Source organism: Dromaius novaehollandiae, chromosome 1 (assembly GCF_036370855.1).
Source record: "Dromaius novaehollandiae isolate bDroNov1 chromosome 1, bDroNov1.hap1, whole genome shotgun sequence".
Lineage (NCBI taxonomy): Eukaryota > Metazoa > Chordata > Aves > Casuariiformes > Dromaiidae > Dromaius > Dromaius novaehollandiae.
The window spans coordinates 201130775-201154483 of NC_088098.1; the positions used below are offsets into that span (position 1 = coordinate 201130775).

The 23709-nt window shown below is 42.1% G+C and overlaps 2 protein-coding genes across 2 annotated transcripts in view; one reads left to right on the top strand and one right to left on the bottom strand.

The window, feature by feature from the left end:
• Positions 1–17923, bottom strand: part of DDX10 (DEAD-box helicase 10) — a 204606-nt gene extending 186683 nt beyond the window's left edge. Inside the window, exons 1-9 of the mRNA XM_064505051.1 lie at positions 17647–17923; positions 9745–9805; positions 9407–9537; positions 7820–7978; positions 7263–7383; positions 5964–6153; positions 3637–3763; positions 2197–2359; positions 688–772 (exon numbers count right to left, since the gene is read on the bottom strand). Coding sequence (XP_064361121.1) covers positions 688–772; positions 2197–2359; positions 3637–3763; positions 5964–6153; positions 7263–7383; positions 7820–7978; positions 9407–9537; positions 9745–9805; positions 17647–17850 — 1241 coding nt within the window. The 5' untranslated portion in view covers positions 17851–17923. The remainder of the gene's footprint in view (positions 1–687; positions 773–2196; positions 2360–3636; positions 3764–5963; positions 6154–7262; positions 7384–7819; positions 7979–9406; positions 9538–9744; positions 9806–17646) is intronic.
• A 9-nt stretch (positions 17924–17932) lies between these two features.
• Positions 17933–23709, top strand: part of EXPH5 (exophilin 5) — a 66508-nt gene continuing 60731 nt past the window's right edge. Inside the window, exon 1 of the mRNA XM_064505048.1 lies at positions 17933–18274. Within this exon, the coding sequence (XP_064361118.1) occupies positions 18228–18274 (47 nt within the window). The 5' untranslated portion in view covers positions 17933–18227. The remainder of the gene's footprint in view (positions 18275–23709) is intronic.

The following is a 23709-nucleotide window of genomic DNA, read 5'->3' on the forward strand; positions in this document are numbered from 1 at the left end:
TGGATAAAGTTTTTAATCTCCCGAATTACACACTACAATAACTCCTGTTTCTTTTAAAAATCAACTTCAGAGATCAAGGACCAGGTTTTCAATAGCATATCTGGGTAACTACCTCCCTTTATAAAGCCTTGGCCACAAGTATTTTAACTAAAGCTATCCATAAGAATATAATTCCACAAAAGACTTCTAAAATTAAAAATTTAACCAGTAATTAACACTGTTTGATTCCTTATTTCTTCAAGTAAAACAAAGAAGAAATATTATGATTCTTTTGAGGAGTCCTCAATGACACTGAAAGAAACTGGATTCACAAAATCTAAAGCTTTATTTACCTATAAATGGCAGTGGCAACACAAGCTTTTCTACACACAAATGTGGTCCACTCAGCCTTTGTGGTAATCCTGCCAAGTACAAATGACTACTTTTGCTTCTTCACTATTAACCCTGCCTACCCAGATTAAACTAGACATCATTCGTCCTATCTGCTGTAAGGAGTCTCTGATGCTCACTAAGAAATGATTTAGTTAAAACATTTTTTTAAATAATCAAAGTGTCTTCTGGTGCTAATAGCCTTCTTTCTTTCCAACTCATATTTTGGTTTTTTTCAAGTAAGTCTTTAGCCAGTTAGCAGTGCCTGTAGTTATCTAGCTTAAAACATTAAAATATTAATCAGAAGTGAATATGAACCTGGCTGTTCTTCCCACTCTGTGGATGTACGTATTTGCATCTTCTGGACAATCAAACTGAATGACCCAGTTCACTGCTGGAAAATCTGTGTAAAGAAAAAACATGTTAAATTTTAAGCTCTCTGGACTCAAAATCCTCCTACTCAAGAGTAATACATTATTTTGGAGCATTGCTTCCTGTAAGAACTATCATTTAGGTATCAATTTATAGACACCGCCTGCATGTAACCTCCAAGTTAAAAATAAAATTAATTGCATGTATTAGCACATTATAAACAACCATCCTCTTCATCAAAGAAAGTTAAAATTAATGGTGTCTTCATTTCCTAAGTTATGACAGTGCACTGAATGGAACAATTTCACACTTGACAAGAAAAGACAGATGCTTTGTGTCACACAGATAATAAAACACCACAACATTTAATTATTAAAGTAACAGGATTTGACCTACTTTTACCTAGAATTTCATTATTCTGCACTATTGGGGTTTGGAGTGAGCTGTGGTCAGACACCAATGCTATAGCTAGCCATATAAAGAAATATCATAATGCCTCTCAACAACTGGAAGAGGAAGTCACCAAGCTGGACCAAGAACTCAATATTCAAAGTGAATTATAGTTTTAAAGGGCAATTTCCACCTGCTGTATTTCATCTAGCTTGCATAGTAATGCACCAGTATTACTTCCTGACCAAGTCTGTAGTAATGCAGTATTCCACAATTATACCTACACTCTAAACCCAGGCAACCATACCCACATTAATTCCTCACTAGCAAGATTTCAGCCATGTAGAAGGCATGCTAAACAGTTTTCTTTTCTGTTCACTTCCATTTTGGAGCAATTTCCTCCTCCTGTAACATACCGACAAAACCTTACATTTTCGACAACGAAAGTTTGCTATCCCAAAGAAATACAAGTAAACTCCTGAAAAGATTCTTCTATCATACTTAATTGCCTCCAAAAATTAAAAAAAATGTCTTAAGTAGCGAAGTATTTGCAAAAGTTATAATGGAGGAGGAAATTATAATCCAGTAATTAATGACTATAGAAAAGAGAAACTCAAGCCAAAACAGCTCATAAAAAATATTATTGCTTTTGCCTCATCTATTATTTTGCCCCCTTAAAGTCCCATAATCCCACACACAGTCCACAGACATTAAAATTTCTCCTAGATTATCTACAGACCTAAAAAACCAGACAGTTTCCACTGACTACATTACTAACGAATGGTATTACAAGACTAATAACAGCTTAGGTCATTCAGGGACAAAAAGAAAAACTAAGCACAAATGAACTGCACCTCTCTCCAGTAAAGAAATGGCAGAACTCGTTGAGAAGAGTACTTTTTCCCGAGATACCATAACGAGCTTTTAAATACAGCAGTAGCAAACTACAATTTGATTTGTAAGAAATGAACCTGGCCTTAAGAGCATACTGGTACTGAAAAAGTCTTAGTAGGATTGGATCAGATCATCACTTTGTGAATATTCTGTTCTTTAATGGGTACCTACCGAGGCCACGAGCTGCGATATCTGTAGCAAAAAGTACCGCTGCCTTTTTCCGAACAAAACAGTTGTAGACTTCCACTCTCTTCATCTGATGCTGTTTGCCATGGAGTGCCAGAACGGGCACACCAGGCTGAAGCTTACAGAACACTCTGAACAGATACTGGACCTATTACCCAGCAAATCAGAAGAAAATAAACAAATGTAACATTACATGGTAATGATCATATCCAGTAGATAGCTACAGTCTTAGCACATAAAGCAAAATACACTGTTCTCCACATCAGAGACAAGACACAGAATTCACTGTCACACACCCGGGTCCTACAGCAGGAGATGAACCATGGCAAAGGTTGGCATGGCTTCCTGCGACATTCCGAAAAGGAACAGACGTGCAGCACAACTAGTTAGGCTGTACGCAAGAGACCAAAATATGAAAAGTCCATCAGAAGTGTTGCTTTCAGACAACGCTGGAGGGGTACAGGGTCTTATGCTTGCACTCCAAGAAGTCTATATAGTCTGGTCTTACTATTTCAAGCATCAACAGTTTATCTTAGAAAGACAGTCTGTTTATTACTACTCATCATACCATGGTGCAGTACTATGGAGCAGCATTATTTTGTAGCAGGTGGCTAACTAATAATTTTTAAGATAATAGCTACAGAAATTGTGTATATTGCAGTAACAGCTGCAGCTCAGAAAGAATTTCTGTGGAAATAAGTCTACAGCCTCACTGTGCTCAGAAGCCAACTGAAAAACAACAGAAATACTGGAACCTCTTGCACAAGTGCAAGGACTAAAATGAATATTTACCACACAATTATCTGTTGAATATATATAGTAAAAATATTCCACACATACAGTAGTCAGATAAAGAAATATCTGCCACACAAACACTTACAAATAATTTCAAAGAAATACTCCCAGGACAGTTATACAAGCAGGCATTTAAAGGATTACATCCTATATAACTGTAAGAAAAACCTTTCCACACACTATTTCATAGTTATAATTTATTTATAGCAAGCTTTCAAAGCTTTTAAAAGGAGCAGATACATCTGTTAAATACTCTGTAACCCAGCTACAAAATGCCTCACCAGACAAGACTGTATTAGCTCACTCTTAGCCACATAACCTTTAGCATTCTTTTTCAACATCAGAGCACAGAAATCAGCACACAGGTCCCTGCAGGAACTTTCCTGCGCCAAGTCCGGGTCTCTGCGCTGAGCCCGGGTCCCCGTGCTTCCTGACACCTAGGCTGTCTAACCAGCCCTGCGCCACATGTCAACAGAAGTGGGTAAGGTTTGGCTCCTCTCCGCTTTTCCTATTAAAGCTAGTCCAGAATCTCACCTCTCTGATGCTTTGATATCTACATGAATAACTTAATTTTAATACATTTAATAGGTTACAGAGGAAAGGAAAAGAAAAAAGAAAAGATAGTCATACCTCTTTACAGCTTGCAAAAAACACAATACTCTTCTTCTTCAGATGACTTCTCAGGAAAGAGTATAACATGTTTATTTTTTGTTGAAGCTCACAAACAATATAGTTCTGGTCCAAAGTTGCCGGGGTACTAAAAAAACCAAAAAGTCCATTTAGATTCCATAGTTCCCATAACATTAAAAAGAGAATAAAGAACAGAAAAAAAATAGATTATACAGGCATACAATATCTAAAAAGCTGCTGACCTTTCTTTCAAGTCAAGAGTGTCTGTCAAACATTGGGGGGCGGAGGGGGGGGATGGGGAGAAGGAAGGTTGGGAAGTTCTCCCGCTTGGAGGAACAAGTCTTAGCAGCTCCACTGGAAAGCTACTCCTGAAAGACCAATCAATTTTCTTACTAAAATCCTGGGATGAGGGGAAGAGAGAAAGGAGGAAAAAAAATTTTTTTTGACTTTACTTATAAATTCAGTTACCAGCACCTAGCCAAACTCTTTCCATGTCTAAGCAGTGACATTCCAATTGCCTTGACTTAAAATGCAATTTCATCTATTAGTCCTATTAAAGCATCATTTGTGCTTAAGGCAATGTCAAAGCACAGTCTAATCATGCACAAAAAAGGCATTGATGTATTTTACTGATCACACTCTGACATGCAAAGTGACTTTGTAAAGCTCCAAATTGTCATCTTAACTCACCTTTCAGTTCTTTACAAAGTAAGAAAAGAATATTCTTTGACATATTTGCCCTTGAAATACAATTAAATGCTCTTCTCTCACAGTCCCTCTACTCCACCTTAAAGTAATTCTGAATACTCTTGGTTTCTCTATTTTATTGAAGATGCCACATGGGAGAAAGAAATTACATGACACTGCTCTGATTTTTATTCCACTAGTCACTTTAAATTATACCACGGTACATTTCGCCTTGTAAATCTTTCACAGGAAACTGTTTCCTTAAGATAACACCATACTACGTACAAAGGCAGTAATTCTAAAACAAATTAATATTTTCCTTTTTTGATTTAGTTTATTATCTAATTGTAGCTCCCCAGATACCTCAAAAACTCCAATGTGCTTTAAAACAGTCTTCACATGTTTCACAAACCCTGCATTTTTATGTAGTCAGTCCTCAAACTGAAGACTGCACTAGGCTTCTATATCCTCCTCTGATAAACTAGTAAGATATTAACCACACAATCTTTCCCAGCAATTGTATTTACTTGAGATCCTGTATTTATTAGTAGCCCTATTAATGCTCTTTGCAGTATAATAAAGAGACATTCTGGAGTCAAACAGTTAAAACCTGCCTAAGGATTCAATCAAGTTCCACTGTTCATTTTGCTGATTATTCCTTGTTTGCTCTTGGTTGAGCCATTTTACCACTGTGCTTCACCTTCTTCCACTTGCATCTTACGTATGGAAATACATGCATACTTCACAGAACAGAAAAACTTAATCATACATGTTCATAAGCAATATGTCACTCAGAGAAGAGAGCCCACAGAAATGTAAAATTTTAAGTAGTGGTCTTCACTTAGATTTTGAGAGGAGGAAAACAGGTGTGCGGAAAGCTGCACAGTGTTAGCATTTAGTGTCACATTAATTTTTTGAGCTGGGCAGACCATATGCTTCCAGGGAGGACCTCCCATTCTGGTCCAAACTGTATGACACAACAAATTTACTTACATGCACAGGGCTGGAGTCCTGAACATGCACAGCAAATCCTGCATGTCTGGAAGCACAAGACTTACGGCACATGGACAAATGCCATGTGGTTTCCTAAGGACACCCAATACTGAGCACACAAACAAGATGGTCATTCTGCACATTCCCAATAGAGTAGCATTTCCTTGGAACACCAGATTTATCAAAGACACACAGAAGAACTGTATTTGTGCAACAAATAAAGCAGTATTTTTTGTCATGGTAGTCCTGCACAGTGAATATGAAGGCAGGAGAGGAAAGAAAGCCAAAGAACAAAAAAGCAGCAACTAAGAAATAATTGCTGCTCCAGTGAGAAGATTCCTCCATCCAAACTATAACCCACTCTTGGAGCTACCCTGAGGAAAAAAAAACTTCCAGTCAAAGAAGTTCCTGTGTAGCCACAAGCAAGGTGCAGGTCCAGCTTCCCTGCAATAAAATCAGTCACAGCTAGCAACCTCTTATCTGAAAATTCCTTACTTTCAGAAAGGCATGCAACAGGACCAGAGATTGAAGGAAGGAGAAAGATGCATGATTTAACTTCTGATTCAGGAAGATGGCAGTCAGGGAAGCAGCTAAATAGGATCATCATCTGTTTAAACCCCAGGTCTAGAAAGATTATCCTGACATACCTGAATTTGGCTCTCTCATGTACCCAAACATATTCCGGATCTTTCAAACTCAGTCGTGCAAGATCCTTCACCGATTTTGTTTGCGTTGCTGAAAATAGCAAGGTCTGGCGTTTCTTAGGTAGATTTTCTATGATTGCGTTCATCGTATCAGCAAACCCCATGTCTAGAATTCTATCAGCTTCATCAAGAACTGAATTGAGAAAATAGATTTGAGAGAAACTGGTTTTAGCTTTATTTTATAAATTCAAACTTTAGATCTGCATAGTATAAAAATGAATGCCTACTTAAACTGCAGAGATAGACTTAACTGCTGTATATTGTAGAATTTTCTTTAGCTACTCATGTACTCCATAAAATATGTTAAAAAAATTGCAATAGAGAAGTCATAGCAACTCCCATAACATTATGTACCCTCAGCTTAACATGCTGAAGCATAGGAAGATGCACATTTCAAGTAACCTGTCACCAATTTGCAGACAAACTGCAAATTATAAACTCCCTGTCCCATTATGGAAACAAAACCATGGAGCATAGAATGGTGCTGTACTATTCATGACCAAGCAAAACAGACTCCTGTAACTAAGCTAAATTTACCATTGACATAAGGAATACAGAGATTAGCGCAGAGACAAAGCATTAAGAAAAGGGCCTATATTTAATGCAATTCTCATCTAACTGCAAGGAACTGTACTGAGTGTAGCAAGCCTAATTTCACATTTTATCAGCTTCATTAGCTTCTTAATTGCTTTTAAGTTCCTCAAGCTATGCTAAAGATTATGCACAGTTCTTAAAGGCAGACAAACCTTTTCATTAAGCTGAAATTTGTATTGGTAGGATGAAAAACAAGGGGCTAATAAAACAAAGAAAGCAACAGCAATCTGGCTCAAAATGCAAAGAAAAATCTTTTCTAGAACAGGCTCAAAATACATACACTGCAGTGAATATTCCATATAGTTAATCATCTTATCAAGCAAAACAAAAGGGCCATAACCAGAAAGGAAAGGTCAGCATTAGCCAATACATATCTAAAGGATTATAATGGGATGCCACATTTGTTTTTGGGTCACCTACTTGTTCTTATCATCCTAAGGAAAACATGCTCAGCAATTGCTTTGCGAGAGAGAAAGGCACACAAGAAAGGAGTTTTGTCATTTTCTATTTTAATTCCTCCATATCTGAACTTAAATGCTGTTTCATCTACATATCATAACTAGGATGAACTTTTTAGCTGAGGAAGTGCTCCACACAGTTACGAACTATTACAAAATATTTTTGAGAACTTCCAAGTACTTAACTTACTCAACATTTGAAGATCAGATGCATAGAAATATGAAGTTTCATCCATGTGCTGCAGAAGCCGTCCTGGAGTGCAAATTAGCATATTTATGTGGTGGATTCTCTCAGACTCTTCTTTCAGATCCTGAAAATGAGTTAAACCAGTTTACTTATAATTATTCACACCAGCAGCCTAGTGGCAGAGATGCTCAGGCCAGCTTGACCTGTTAATGGTTTTTAGAAAAAATAGTCATGGAGCAGCTTCTTTTCCTCTTTCTACACAGATACTACCTCCTTTCTTCAGCATGCCACACTTGTGGCTTGGGCAACAAGTATTTCAGAATAATCTAACTTAAAGGATAGTCCTGGAAGGCTTGGCAGGAAGTTCCATCCAGTCATAGAACCTGGAAAGATGGTAAATATGCAAAAACTTAAAAAGATACAGAGCACCCAGACAGGAAAATGAGTGGGTCATGAAGAGGTTCCCACTAACTACTCCTTTCCCTGACTTTTCCATTCTAGGGCTTCCTTCTAAAACTAGCATTTATTTGTTCATTTATGCAAACTGAAAGAGGACACACCTTTCCTCCAATTATAAGGCCAGCTGAGAAGTCATGATTTTTTCCCACTCTACGCAGAACTTTAAAGGTTTGATATGCCAGTTCCCGGGTAGGTGATATTATCAAAACTCCCAATCCATCTGCTGAAGTCCACTGATGGCGATACAAAATTTCCAAGGCCTGAAAAAAATTACCATATTCTCATTATAAAACCTCAGAGGGAAAACATAACAAAAAAGCCATAAAAGATAAAGTGATGTTAATTCAAAAAATGATTTAAGAAACATCAGTATGTATTTCATGCAGTTTGATTACATATCACTTCTAACTGATGGCAATGATGCTTGCTGATGCAAAATTCCCCAATATCAGTCTATGACAAAGAGCAATGGGTTGTAAATTGTAGAAATTTCACTACACAATTAAACCTACTCTGCTAAATTCTGGAAATCAAGTCTGAATCACTTATATGAGAATAGAAATCAGATACAGAAACATACAAGAAATTTCCCTGCTTATAAGGTTTTGTGGGAACCAGAAATAGAAAGAGCAACTAGAATAAAAGCCAAATAATTCAGTCTTAATAATTCTGGTTCAGGTTTAGAGCAGTACTATACATATATGCTATATACAGAGCATTCCACCTAAAGGTATCATACAATTTGGTCCAAGATTATTCCTCCTCTTATGAATTCACACTGCAGAAATACAGACTTAACCAGCTAATCTTAACACAAAGACTTCATTGGTCTGATCACCCTACCTGAAGTATTTTGAAATACCAAATGCATTCACATACAATTTTTATTCACTCTTCACCTGTCCATCTCCTCCCCATTACTCTTCTTCTCCAAAACTGTTTTAACACCACGTTGTTAAGGCAAAAGACCTCTACTCCTAGATTAACTAATTCAGCAATCTCACTTCTGTTCTTTCTCAAGTTCACAAGACTATTTTTGAAGCCACCTACATGTTTTCCTATTCTTTACTAATAAAGAAATTGAGCATAAAGCACAAATCTCAATTAGAGAGAATATTCAAAACACCTACTACTGTTCTCGCAGTTACTGACAGAATGGGCACTTAAATAATCTATGTTGGCAAAAAGCAAACAACGTTTGATCTAAAAAACCTTCTATAATCGAAACTATATCTGTTTTTCCCTTTATCCAATCACTGATAGGTTACTCATCAATTGATATGTCCACTTTAAACAAACATTCAATTGTAATTTCAACTTGAGGAAATTAAATGCAGAGCATGATGTTTTGAGTAAAACATTCAAACATTTATTATCTATAGCAGATGTCTTCATCCTGTTTTCCTGCTTGGATCTGGAAGTGACTTCTGTGGAGTCCACAAAAAACAACCAAGAATAGGAAGTCTGCAGTCACTAAGTTTAAATTTGCAATAGAAGGTCCACAGCATAAAATTTTAAAGACGTGAAAACCACTGATCTAAAAGAGCCTGTGGAACTGTAGTAATTTCACCCATTTCACACACTCACAGTTGTCAAATTTTTAGGATCCATTAACCTAAGCTGTTTAATACCCAAGACTTCCTGGATAACTTGGCCTAAGTGTAGATGGAAATATGTAAATTACTTACCGGGACAATAAAAGCCAAAGTTTTGCCTGATCCAGTCTTTGCAGCTCCAAGTACATCTTTACCTTGTAAAGCCAAACCTATGGTTTGCCTCTGAATCTCCGTTACCATGCGATACTGAGCTTCCTGCAATCCTAGTATTGGGGATATGGGAAGAGAAGAGGGGAGGGAGGAAAACTTTATTTTTATCTTGCCCAGTGCTATATTTTTCCATTTGGAAAACACTGTATATGGTAAAATTCATTTTAAAAATCAACTTAAAGCAAAATTTTCTTTATTTGCACATGAACAATACATTTATTTCTACTTAAATTGCTTCCAAAGAAAACTTTCACATTTACCTTTTAGGGTTTTCTTTGACAGTGGAAAATCTGAAAATCTTTGAATTTCATTCGCATTTATCTGAAACAAAATAAGTTTAATCAGTGCTAAACTCTAAATATATGGAAATTAAATACAGTTTTTAAGTTGCTGTTTAACATAAAAGTTTGGTAGTTCAGTATAACCTGACCAAGTCAGTTGGCGATACAATCTGTACTAGCTTACCTAAGCCAAACACTCGTCTAACAAACTGTTTAGAAAGTAAGAAGATGTACTCTAATTAGGCAGGCCAGTAATGCAATTTAAAGTTCAGATCATCTTGGAATCACAGAGTAATTCAGGTTGGGAGGGAACTCAGGGGGGTTTCTGGTCCATCCTCCTGCTCACAGCAGGATCAGCTCCAAGTTCAGACCCAGATGCTCAGGGCTTCATCCAGTCGGGTCCTGAAAACCTGAAAACCAAAGACAGAGACTGCACAGCCCCTTGGGCAACCAGTGCCACTGCCTGGCTGCCCTTACAGGGAAAAGCTTCTCCCTGTATCCAGTCTGAATCTCTCCTGTTTTAACTCATGCCTGTTGTTCCTTGTCCTCCTGCAATGCACCACCGTGAACAGCCTGGCTGTGTCTTCTAGACACACCTCATAGGTGCTGGGGGCTGCTGTCGGATGCCCCCAAAGCCATCTCTGCTCCAGGCTGGACAAGCCCAGCTCTGCCAGCCTCCCCTCACAGGGCACGTGCCCCAGGCCCAACCATCTCAGCAGCCCTCCCCTGAACTTGCTCCAGTTCATAGGTGTCTTTGTGCATGTGTGTGCGCACGTGCGTGCGGGGGGTCCAAAACTTGACACAGATATTTTTCGGGGGGGGGGGGGGGGGAATAAAAAAAACCCACACACACGCACTTTAAAAAGATACTGTCATATGTAAGCAAGGTTCAATACCTCTACAGTGCAGCACACTGCAAGCCCCAGGCATAACACGCAATTAAATCTCATGCTAAGCAATTTACAAACAGTATCTCTAAAATCAGAACTTCTACAGCCTTCTTCTCCAAACTGTTCCAACAGAGATTATAATAGAATACTTACATCAAAATACTAGCCAGTAACTAGCCAATTACTTCACACTTCTGCGTGGCTGCAACAAGCACAGAGTTTCCAATTCACGACTGCTAAGCATAACCTCATTCTTCTGGGCAAATCCACAGAAAACAAGTTTCTGTAGCTGCTAGCAGGCTACAGTAAGAGGAGTAGTAAGAGAAGTAGTGATAGTCATATATCATAAATTGGAACTCTAAGAGCAAGAGCTCTGCCTTTTTTAATTATTTCAGCTTAAGAAAAAAATAACTATGCTGCAAAATATATGGCTACTACCTTCCTGAAAAAAGGGAGGTCGACCTGCACTTTTAGCAACCCAGCCTTTAACGTTCTCAGACATAAAGGTAGACTCTTTCATCTGCAAGGAACACATGGAAACACTGCTGGCCTACAAGCTTGCTAGAAGTAAGTTGTCCCTGTCCCATCCACACTTTTGGATCCCTTGAAACAAGATGATGTGTATCACAGCTCCCCTGTGAGATCAGATTCACTGTGACTGACCAGCAGTGTGTTCTCCCTTTAACTCAAACAGCTTGCACACTTACATCACAAAACTCTCCAGCTTCCTCACTTCTTCACAGTATCCATAAAATAAATGTTCATGACATTATATTAAATGAGGATAGTACTGGAGCAAGATTAAACTTCTACAAAGCTCACAGCTATCAAACTGTATCTATCAGTGATAAATTATTTTCATTTATGCAAAAAAACACACAACCCTAGCCAAAATAAGTTTTCCTTAAAACATTTTGGCTTTTCTAGCTCTATTGTAAACTATATTACAATGATGGGCTCCCAAACTTTTTCATCTCTACATTACACTTGCAGGTGTGGTGCTCCCAGTTTAATTCTTGGAAAAGGAATGTTTTACAGAAAACAACACCATAATAATGAGCTCATAATCGAATCGGCACATAAGGAATTTCCCATTCCTTATGGGATCTCAGATGTAGAGAGGCAATGCAGAGAAGCTGAGGAAAGCTCCAATGCTTTCCTTCATGCACCTGAAACAGTTCACCTATTCCAAACCACTACCATGTGAACTCTGGAGAAAAAGTGATATACGTGGGAAAACCTGAAAGTAATTTTAGCTGATTGAAATTCAGTCTATAAAAATCTCAGCTCCATGCTGTTGTCACATGTGTAATAAGAATTGCACTAAGCTAGGGCATTGTTTCTTTTCCAGGGTAAAGGCCTGGTAAACAAATTCTCCTCACTCTGCTTTTCCATCTCAACTCTATGGTGCTAAGGTCAAGATTTTCCTGCATATACTTAGGCAATTAAAGATTAATCACTGCAAACAAAGACCCTGCAAGGATGAGAGGAATAATGCCAGGTGGAGGAACCCCATTAACCTCATTGGTGCAAACCAAGCCAGAGTCCCCAGCACAGCCGCTTGCTGGGACCACCGGAGGGAAGCAATCAGCCCAGGGAAGCAATCAGCCCATGGCCCTGGGTGAAACCCACCAGAGGAGTCAGTGGGGAACCCCGTCCCAGGGCGCTGAGCGGGGAAGAGGAGGAAGAGCACACAGGGACTGCGCAGAACTCATTACCGGGTGCTTTAAGGGGATTGTGAGAACATGCAAGACTGACCACGGGATGTTTAGGGCAAGGAGCAAAGGTGGGGAAAGGGGGGGATCGAGGCGGAGTGGGAAGGAACAAGCGTGAGGAAATAGAGGGAAAAGGGGATAAGAGGGGCCAGTCTTGGGTAATCGGCTGGCTGGTCAGCATGCTGTCTGACCGAGCCCTACACTTGGTCACCACAGCCTATCTGACATTCTTATTAAATTCTGTTTCTAACTGTCTTCTGCGTGGGTGCACTCTGGTCTGAGCCTGTGGGCAAGAGCAGTAGCAAACTTCACACCAGACTTGTCGGTGAGCAGGATAAGAGAGCCGAGCGCCAGTGACTGGAGCAGGACCAGGAACCTCAGGTGCTGAAGGGTCCAGGAGCCAGCACCTGGGGAAACCAGGGTCTGAGGCCAGCTACTGGATAGACTGGGTGGCTGAGGCTGGAGGGACCCATTTTGTGTGTATGTATTTCACTACTAGACATCCAACCTGATCAGCCGGAGAGGAACAGGATTTGGTCACCCACACTGTTCACGTGTGTGAGCAGAGTGCGTGCGTCCATGTGTATGCCAGCAAAGGCACTGCTCTGTCTGCGTTCATCTGTGGCTGGCCACGGGTGTATGCGTTCATGCCCACACGCACGTGCCTACTGGTAATGCATGCTCAGCTTCTCTTCCGGCTGGACCTGGGGACCCAGAGCCGCAGCAGCCTTGCATCTATTGGATTGAGACAAGAGTCCTGAAGCTTCAGTCCCGAAGTTCACCAGATGCAGCAACCTTGGTGTACTCAGTTTTGTTCGGCTGCCCAGAAGGGTAGAAAACTTACTGAAAAAAATCGGTAGTTCAGTGTCCTGACACACATTTACTTCTCCACATATGCCCACCTTCAGAGCATACTTCAGACATGCAGCTTCCCCCACACACACCCATGAGCATGTGTTTCAGTGCACAAGCTAACTGAGCGATTTACAAAGATGTTGAGATGTCAGGTACAGAAACAAGAAGAATGTAGTACTTTCAAATTCACTGTAGCTGAAGTAAGATGGTCAGCAGAGGTAGACAGCTACTGGCAAACTTCACAACACTCAACAGTAGCAAGACAGAAAAAGCAAAGAAACCATAAAAAACAGAAAATAGAGCACTTTATCTATAAAGCCTGAATAGAGGAACAGGAAGGTAAACTACACTGCTTTAAACACACACTGACTAGCATTACTGAGATTTCCAAATGTCAAGCTGAACAACTTAAATGATACCTATTAGGAAAGCTCATCTCCAACAGTCTGCTGAACAGAAATCTCCCAACAAAGGGACAAAGCAAAATGGTCCTCAGACATATAACAGCAAGTAGATGCCCCTGACAAGTTATGGTAGCAATTCCAGAGAAAGCCTCAATGAAGAACTACTGAGCTGTCAAACCAGGACCACAGGCACTTGAATTACCAGCTATTCTGTGAAAACTGCCTGTTATAGAAAACCACATTTTTTCTGAGGATCTGTACATATTTAAAGCAGACAGATCACCACACTGCTCTTTTTAGCTGAATTTTCTCTAGTAACATCAACTTCATGTATGAATTTGATCTTTGGATCAAAGGCAATAACACCTTTACTAAAACCACTTTTTGACACATTTCAAGACAAACTGCTTGCAAGGCACATTTCAGACTTGCAGGGTGTCCTAACAAAGAAATTAAACCATTACCAAACTTTACTTAGAAGTCTTCAAAGGTGATTTACTTTTATGGAATCTGCTTTGGCTCTGAGAAGGCTGTCCTTTAAAAGCCAGTACATTCCTGGAGGAAAAAATCTCCCATCTGAAATCACTATAGAAAGCTGAAGTCTTTGTTTGAGTTTAACAAATTGGAATTTCTGATAAATATTTCTCAAGTTTGGTTGCTGATTTTACAGACATTACATTGTGTGCAATATTGCATATTGAGCTAATTTGCAATCCTATTACTGTGCATGCTAAAGGATCACAACCCAAAGATGTAGAGAGGTCCAGTTTAATTTCAACTAAGAAATTGTCCACACAGGAAAATAATGAGTCTGCAGGAGAAAAACTGTTTTACTAACATCAGAAAAGAATTTAAGCAATCCATTATGTGCAACTACGGGGATACAATTTAATAGGTTTGCGTACATGAAATATATTATAGTAGCAATATGAAATTGTTCTAAGTAATCAAGGTTGATTTAAGTGTTTCAGTGGACAACTACTTTTTAACTCTATATCATCCAATAAAAACTGATGTGTTAATCACATAGTAACAAATACTATTCTGCTCTTTTGCCTTTGACTCCTTTAAATCTACTAAAAAATCATAACATACATAAGCCAAGCTCTTCTGAAGACTTCCAAGAAGGAGAAAAGATGAGAAAAGTATTAAAAGAGCAAGGCACAGGAACATTAGGGGAGGCCATGTCACTAAGCTTCCTACATTATTTCTCTGCCCTACAAACTTTCAAGAGCACAAGAACAGTATGTTGAAGTACCCTTAAATTCCAAAGATATTGGTTTATTTTTGTATAAATCTGGATGGAACAAGGGTGAAGAACTGGTACTGAAAAAAAGGTTTTAACATAAACTGTTTCCTCAAACTACTATTTTGATCACAGGCAACTGACAGACCTTGTCTTCCAGATCTACACGCACCAATAGAAGTCAGTATCAACTTCTTCTACTTAGTTTGCCCCCATTCCAGAAATTATCACCTCCTCTAATCTGCTAGAAACCTGTCCCTGTAAGATCCCTCTAATGTGCTCCCAGTAAGAACAGCCAGCTCAGTTCAAACACTTCAAATGGTAGTCAGATCTAACTTGCCTAATTCAACACAAAGCAGACTAGAAAGGGTTTACACAAACTGCTCCCCAGCATATTAGGAGTGGCAGCGGTAATGCTTTTCATCAGCACAGCTGAATGGAGAAAACAACATTCACCAACAGCCTTACAGTTAGGCAACAGACTTGATGGATCAATAGCACAGATAATGGTCTCAAAACTTGGACACAGAGGCTAAATTTTATGTTTTCTACTTATGCTGCCACACGTTCTCCACCACATGACAAGAGAGGACGATGAAAAAAAAATCCAGTAATAGAGGCATCTTGATTATCTTTGAGAACACACTGGTAACACACAGAGAGGTAACACAGAGGTACGTATTCCCATAACCATATGTATGGTGAATAAATTCAAATATTGTGGAATTAATTGACAGAAGTGACTGTAGGGCCATATAAACAGAAATCTATATAGGCCAAGACAAAATTAAATGTAAGCATCAAAGGCACATAATGTATTTTAAGGAAAAATAACTGCATTTAAATATTATGCAAAAATATTTAAGGCTAGGAGTAGAGGAACAGACTACTCTAGAAAACACGAATGGGGCCTACTTAAACTAAAAAGCCTGAGGATGGCAGGTCTATCCACCACAATCCAGATACAACCTTAGAACTTGTGTGGATGGGAAAGGAATACTGACTTTAACATAAAAAAAAAAGAGGTGTTACATCATTCCCTTAAAGAATGCAAACGGTTTCATTCACTCATCACTTACGTTCCTTTTAAATCTCATGAGTACATACATCTGCGGGTGATGCAGTCATACCCTGCTACCTGCCATGGATGCACTCCTGAGAAGTACAGTGGTTAGGGGTATGACAGACAGCAAAGTAATCTTACCCCATAAGAATTAATGTAGCAGATAGGGTATGTGTGCAGGGACTTAATACATACATATGATTTAAATACAGCAAGACAGTATATAATATAAAGAACAAACAAGCAAAGGCAGCATCAAGTGGAAGAGATGCTGGCTTTCCAGAGTAGATCATTGTTTCAAAAGATTTCAGCCACTTCCAACTGTGAGACCAAATGCCAAGCATAAATCTTTTATTCCCAGCAGTCTTGCTGCCTCCTTCTAAACAATTCGATTTTCATCATCATCTTCCTCAAATGAATCAAGACCAACTATGGGCAAATAACAGATGAATCAGGGTCATATTTGGTCATTCAGTCTCATAGATGTAATCTACTCCAAAAAGCCAGCACCTTCTCCAGTTGTGATGATCCTGCTCTTGCCTCTCCATGCTTCCAAAGCCATATACATATACTTCAACATTCAGGAAAATGCTTCTTAAGTCTTTGCAAACATCTCTACTACATTAAGCTCCCTTAGAAAAAATTGCTTTGCCACCTAGTGAATTCAGCCACTTGATCTATGAGACTGATGACAGTCGGCTGCACAGAGTATTAAATGACCAGTGACACAACTCTGAAACAACCGATAGAGAAGCAAGGACAGCTAAATATTGACTTTAATTGCCAAGGATTGCTATATATTGCCAAAGGTAATGCGGCAACCTAATGAACATATGTCAATATTAAATAAATACAAAGTGTTATCAATTCCTGAAACTATTATGGCCTGACAACATACAAAATTAATTTCATGCTACCAGTCTCCCTTCCTGTGTCTGTTCATACACACAGAAATAGAAAGGAATGTACTGCAGAAATACTGATATTCTGTAGAGAAATGATAAGCTCAGCACCCAGAGATCAGGATCCTGCCACAAGCTCTGTGCAACAATTCGAGCAGCCTGCTTCCACAACCAGCAACTAAAGTTTATCTCTGGAGTCAGTGGGAAAATACTGCTGAAGCAAGTTGAGACTTAAAATTTAGCTTCAACAAAACATACTAATAGTTTATATAGTTACGATCTTCAGCTTTTATCATAAGACCAAGGTAGCTTCCATCTCAGGGGAAAAAAAATGGGGATGTCACTCACGACCTGTAATTCAAAAGAGTAATCTGACCATTTTTGGAGCACACTCCTTGTTCCCAAATCAGTGACACAAACGACAGTGTGAAGCCTTACAACACTACCTTGCTGACTCTCAACCAAAGGAGCTGTCGCGACCTCTCCAGGGTAGCAGCGTGCTCCCTCCGCACCCAACCTCCTCACCTCCCGCTCCACCGAAACGCAACCACCAGGGAGGCGGCGAGACGCCGGCTGCACCGCGCACACCTACAGACGCGCGTCGCTCCGCGGCTGGGGCTGCGGCCCCGAGGGGCCCGGGGGGACGGGGCAGGACCCCCGCGAAGGAGGAGCAGGCCCGCCCCAGAGGCGAAGCCCTCCGCCCGCCACAGCGCCCTGCCGCCCGCACCCCCACACCACGCTGGCCGCGGCCCGGGACCCCCCCCGCCCCCACAGCCCCCCCGGGCCCCCCGGCCGGGCCCGCGCACCTCGGCGTAGCGCTGCACCAGGCGGCCGATCCCCTCGCGCTCCACCAGCCACTCGGGCCGCTGCCGCTCCTTGCGCCGCAGCCGCAGCTTCCGCTGGCGCCGCGCGGACTTCTTCTTCCAGCGCTCGAAGTCGCGCACCGGGTCCACCTCGGCCGCCGCCCGCTCGCCGCCGCCGGGCTCCCCGCTGCCGCCCGCCCGGCCCATGCTGCCGCCGCCACCGCCCGCGTGCGACGCACGGCGCTCGCGTCACCGGGCCGCGCCGCCGCGGGGGGCGGGGCCAGGGGGCGGGGCCGCCGCGCGAGACGGGCGGAAGCCGCGACGGCAGCGCCGCGCCCGGCCCGGCCCGGCCCGGCCCCAGACGGGGCCTCGCGGGCGGCGCCGGCGGCTGCTGAGGGCTCGCGCGGGAGCTGGTGGGGGAAGGGCGCTGCCCCGCGGGGAGCCCGCCGAGAGAGGCGGCCGTGGTGTGGCAGGGCGAAGGAGTTTTTACAGTCCCCTGTGGCAGAGACTGTAAAAACTGTGGCTAAAAAAAAATTAGAGTTAATTAAAAAAGGAAATGCAAATGGCCTCGGTTCCTGTCATAAATGTTGTCATCTGCAAGACAGTGTCATGGGCGAGGGGGACTTCTGTGGTAAGTCTTTGTTTGCTAATTCATGCCAGCAAAATTTGCTGAATTAAATCAAAAGCATTTGAAACACGTGGTTGGACATATGGTTAAGCTGCTTAAGGGTTAGAGGGATTTCACAGGGAAAGCTACAAACACGTGAAGCTGTTTTACACTGTGCAGAGCAGGGCTGATGTCTTTAAGAGCCACATATCTCTAAAAGTGACTAACTTGCACCGACCTGCACCTTTGTAGCGTGCTGTGTTTATGCGCACAGGTTCTTCACGTCTCCCTGCAGCGAAGGTTGGTGTGCTCTCGCAGTTGTTCTGCAGCCGCAGAGGTTACACAGACTCTGTCCTAGCAGCTCGCCAGCACGCCAAATTAAAGGCAAAAACCGGCTGCAGAACTGCCATGCCACGGCAGGAAGAGAAGAGTTTTAACATTTCTGTCTGTGTTATGTCATGAGGAGGAAGTAAACACGCTGATTAGGAGAGATTAGGAGAGACTAGGAGATGAGGAGAGACTCCCAAAATAATTGCGGTCCTGATGAGGGTTTGGGTTCCAGAAGGCCGAAGGAGGCAGGGAGTGGCTGTTGCTGCCGCCACTTTGGCCATACATGTGGCAAGTACATCACTGGAGATGTTTTCCCTCCTCCTCGAGACCAGGGAAACCTGTGATTTTAGAAATGCTTGCTTTCCCTTTGAAATACGTGAAGTTTCTAATTTCAGGAAGGGCTGGCAAAATCTGCATTAAATATGCTCTGATGAGATCTCTCTTCCCAGGTTTGAATGCAATGATTTTCTCTGGGGTTTATTAGCAATTCAGATAAATAAGGAAGGATACTGAATTTTTTATTCTTAAAAGTTTTTTTTCCAGAAGTACCCGGTGAAAAAATGCTTGGGGGAGGCGCTGTGTCCTAGATCCCCACCCCAAGGATGTGCTTCTGGGACTTGGCACGTCTTTCCCATGATTACAGCATCCTATGAGGCAAAGTCACAGTCTAACATGCTCAGACTGTTGCAGGGTTTAAGGGCCAATTGAAACTTTTCTATCTGTCTGGAGCAACAGAAAAGCAAACAAACAAACAAAAACTCTCCTAGATAAAATTTCTGCTGCTACAGCACTGGAACAAGTTAGCCAAGAGGTCCACGTACCAGAAAAGGAAAAACACAAAGTCAAAAGCTGCCTGTTCTATATCCCGCAGTCAAAGGTACAATCCCGGAGAGCCTCTCAGGTCTTGAACGGGAGGTGTGGGGTCTGCAAAGGGCCATGAGTCGCTATTCTGCTTTGTCCGTTTTCTCCTCTGCCCTCTCACACTTAGGGGCTTGCAGGAGAAACTGTGAGTCGTTTGTAAAAGTTTGCCTTATGTACAGGAAAAAATGTTGCCCTGTTAATTTGCTGTTGTTGTTTATCATATGCAAAAGCATTTCAATTGTTTTGGTATAATGTTGTCTCTACACCTGTGGCAGAAACAGAGATCCTTTTGAGTAATAAAAAGCATGAGAAAGAAGAAAAATTTGCTTTTACCAATTCACAAATAAATGCTCCGGTGTTGTTGTTTATTTGCACCTTGGGGAAATGAAGGAAGGGAGTGTAGAAGTAGCAGTAAATGTAACAAAGCTCAAAGCAGGACCATCTAGAAGAAGGAGGTGATCTTTTATTTCAGAAAAAACTGATTGCACTGACAGTCATTCTCTCACAGATTCACACTCATTCCTTCAGACTCGCAAGCACAACCATGTACGTGTCCAAGCAGTCTGGCCGGGGTTACTTATGGTGACAAGGAGGACACAGGGCACCAGATACCAGAGTCAGGGCCCTGAGGGCACTCATAGGCTTCCCTGGCTCTGGGGCCTCCGCCCACACGCCCAGGAGCCCCGTTGCAGCCCGGCCCTGGGGCCTCGCTCCCTGCCTGAGTCACGCCAGAGGAGTCCTGGGCTCTGGCTTAGCCACAGCCGTGCCTGCGTTTGGCCACAGACCCTGTTGGTTTGGACCCCGACCTGTGAACTGACGTCCCAGCTTGACCTTGGACCTGCCTTGTCACTGCAGCCCTGCGGGAATTTAAGACGGGGCTGTTTAGAAAGAGAAAGGTAAAATCATGTGCGCTCGAATTAAAGTTTGGAGGGTTCCAGTAAATCTTTGATTGTTTTATACTAAACTGTTCTCATTTTTCTAAATAATCTTGGTCACCCCCTCTAAAGAAGTAATCAGAGCACCAGAGAGAGTGGCCCCAAAAACACAAGAGGTCCATGAAATCCCCTTAAAACCTCTCAATGAAACAGCCAAGCGCCAGGAGAATCTCCTCAACGGAAAGGCTGCAGACATGTGAATGTTGCTTTTAGTAACAGCAATGTAGCTATAAGAAATTACTGTGAAATTTGATCTGGCTAAAGAACGTACAGAATGAGGCAGAAAAATAGTAACGCTACTAGGGAAAAGAAAAATGACTTTAAATAGACATTATTAGGTGTGGTGCCCAGACCTGTTCAGAGGAGAGGTGCTCTGGAAGATTTGGGTCTCAGGCAGGAATGGGTGTCCAGGCCTCGCGGGCACCCCCAGCCCCACTTGTCCCTGCCCCGTGCCTCCCCCCAACCCAGCCCCGGGGCCCCATTTCAGCCGCAGACCCTCCGCACTCCCAACCCCAACCTGTGGGTGCCCGCCTGGCCCGGCCTCGGCCCGGCCCCAGCCCCAGCCCCAGCCCCACGATGGTGCCTGACGCCAGGCCTGGGGCTGCCCCGGCCGCCCCCAGGGCCCTGCTCCCTCGCAGGCAGTTGCCACACCAGTGAGATGACAGTGAATCTTGCAATGAAATTTTCTTTTGCTTCTTCATGTCATAAATTCAGCCAAATAACAAACCTCACTAACCACAGTATCATGGGAGATCCCAATGAGTTGTTTTACTGTCTCTTTTCCCCAGAATACGTAGTTCTATCATGTGGCTTTACCACGGCCAGAATGATCGGTGGAGTTGCAAGCGTGCCAAAGGTGATATGTATTACAAATATTTTCATTGTATTGTTCAAAAGTGCAGCACTTCCTAGCCCGGCTGCAAGGACATCACCCTTCCCAGGACAGACCTCACGACGTCTGCGGGTCATGAGGAAGGATGGATCCCTCTCCTGTGCAATTAGTTAGAAGAACTCACACATGAGACCAGTACTGGCCAGTTTGGGTTGGTGGAGCTGGAAACACATAGATGCAAGCTGTCAGATGCAAAGACAAATAGGCAAGTCAAAGGTGTTACTCTGAGCACTGCAAACTGAAAAAAATCAATGCTGTCAGTTTAAGAGAAACTCCTGCACTCTCGCGCAGGCCCAGAGTAAACAACTCTAAGAGGAAAGAAGCACACCAGCTTCCTACAGTGGAGAACAAAAAATAGAGGGTGCAGCAAAAACCTTAAGAAAAGAGTTATCACCCAAAAGGTTAAACTTAAAAAGTTAAACATTGAACTGGATTTTTTGGAAATATATTAGAAACATCCCTTTTCAGTAATTCCTGCTGGTCTGAGCAAATGAAATTATGATGAATAAATGTTGTCTGTTAGGACCAAGATCATTGTGTGATGTTGTCTGTTAGGACCAAGATCATTGTGTGATGTAATTGATGGTAACCTCGGTTTAAATAACTGCTCTCCAAATACCTTTGTGGTTTCCAAACAATAAAATAAATAAATAGGACTTTGCAGATGACATTATCAGCTCTTCTTGTGGAAGTGATAATAGGAAAAAGCTTTTACTAAGTATATACATTACAGGAGTTTGGCTTTATGTGGACACTCCAAAATGTATTCTGCCTCAGAAAACATTAGTCATGCTATTACTCTAAACATAAATACATGACCTAGCTGAAAAACTCTCCGAATAAACTACTGGTTGAAACTTTGGCAGCACAGATGTACATTGGCAACATAGAGTTAATTCTAGAAGATTTCTTACAGATATCTGGATTTAAATGTTCCTACCACAGAAACTTTGAGAGATAGGTCTTTTCCCTCCTCATTGGTCAATGAAAAAGCCAACCATCGGATAGGAAATAAATCAAAAAGTGTCTGCTTTTTTCAAGCCTGAGCCTGCTAGAGGACAAGCGCTGTCTGGCTTCGTGGGGGGAAATGTGGCTCTCCCACCGTTTCGCAGCCAGTCCTTCCCCGTTCTCTTGGGCCGTGGCCACCCCTAGAGAAACAGCCTCAATGCTTAAAGGCATCCTGCAGCAAGGTGCCAGCTGAGATTTCTGTCTGTGGAGGAAATGGTCAGGGCAACAGCAACCAACTTACTAAATCTCGAAATGAAAGCCATCCTCCAAAGGACAGATCTAAATGAACATGATTAAATTAAACCTTATTCCTTGATGTTTCAGAAATATTTGAGATATGTGAAAAACAGTGATGTGGAAAAATTAATCATGTTTCTTCAAAATCAGAAGCAAAACAGGCCTGTCGAGTCTCTAGAAACACCAAAATATACCAGCACTGTTGGTGAGGAAGAGCTGGATGATACAAAGCAATGTTTTAGGAGACAAGCTAAAGAGCTATTTAATAAGATGGCATAAACACAAGGACTTTTTGAGTACAAGGGGTCTGTTACCAATGATCATAATACACATGATTTAGTCTGCAAGACCCGCAAAAGAAGCTGTTCCCCCGTGAAAGCAACCTGAACATTGGGCGGTTCTGACGACAGCCTTGGCCAAGCAGAGCAGTTTTATAATCAAGAAAGAGCTTTCAGATTCACAGACGGCAATGTGACCACCCGTGAAATGGAGACTAATTCTGAAAATTGTTGTGCACAGGTGCAAGGCACTACGGCTAGTGTTCATTTAAGAAAGGCACTCTGACTTTCTACGGTATTGCTTAAAATGCCATTTTTTGGAGCAAACACTAGGAGGAAAAAGAGGATAGCTAATCTTATGACCCATCAGATGCTGGGAACTCCGAGTTGTGCAGCATCAGACCAACCTCCAGCCAGGGCACGGCACGGCACACGGTGCAGATCCCGTCCGTGGAGACATTCTCAACATTGTGGTCTTCAGAGCTCTCACAGGATTTTCTTAGAAGGAAACAGCCCTATTCATCATTTCTACTCTCAAGCAAAAGGATGTTCACATGAGAACATGCTGCTTGGCTTCGAGATAAAGCTGAGGACAGGCAGGTGGTGCCACGGCTGGTGCCGGGTGGGAGCTGCCCCCAGGCCCCTCGTCGCGGTCGGCCGGCCAAGGCACAGCCTGCAGGCCCACCTGTACATGCAGCGCAGCACCGGGCTGCGCAGCACGGGCCTGCGCCTGTCTGCATTACCTGGATCACGAACGCCTCCATGTGTGGTGATCTTCCAGTTAGGATCACTGCAAAAATGAGTGACGTGCTGTGTAATGCTTTCAGTCTTTAAATAAAACCATCTGTTTCTTCAAAATGTTATGATACGTCGATGCTTTTTTCAGATGCTTTGGGATGGAGGTTAAAACAAACAACT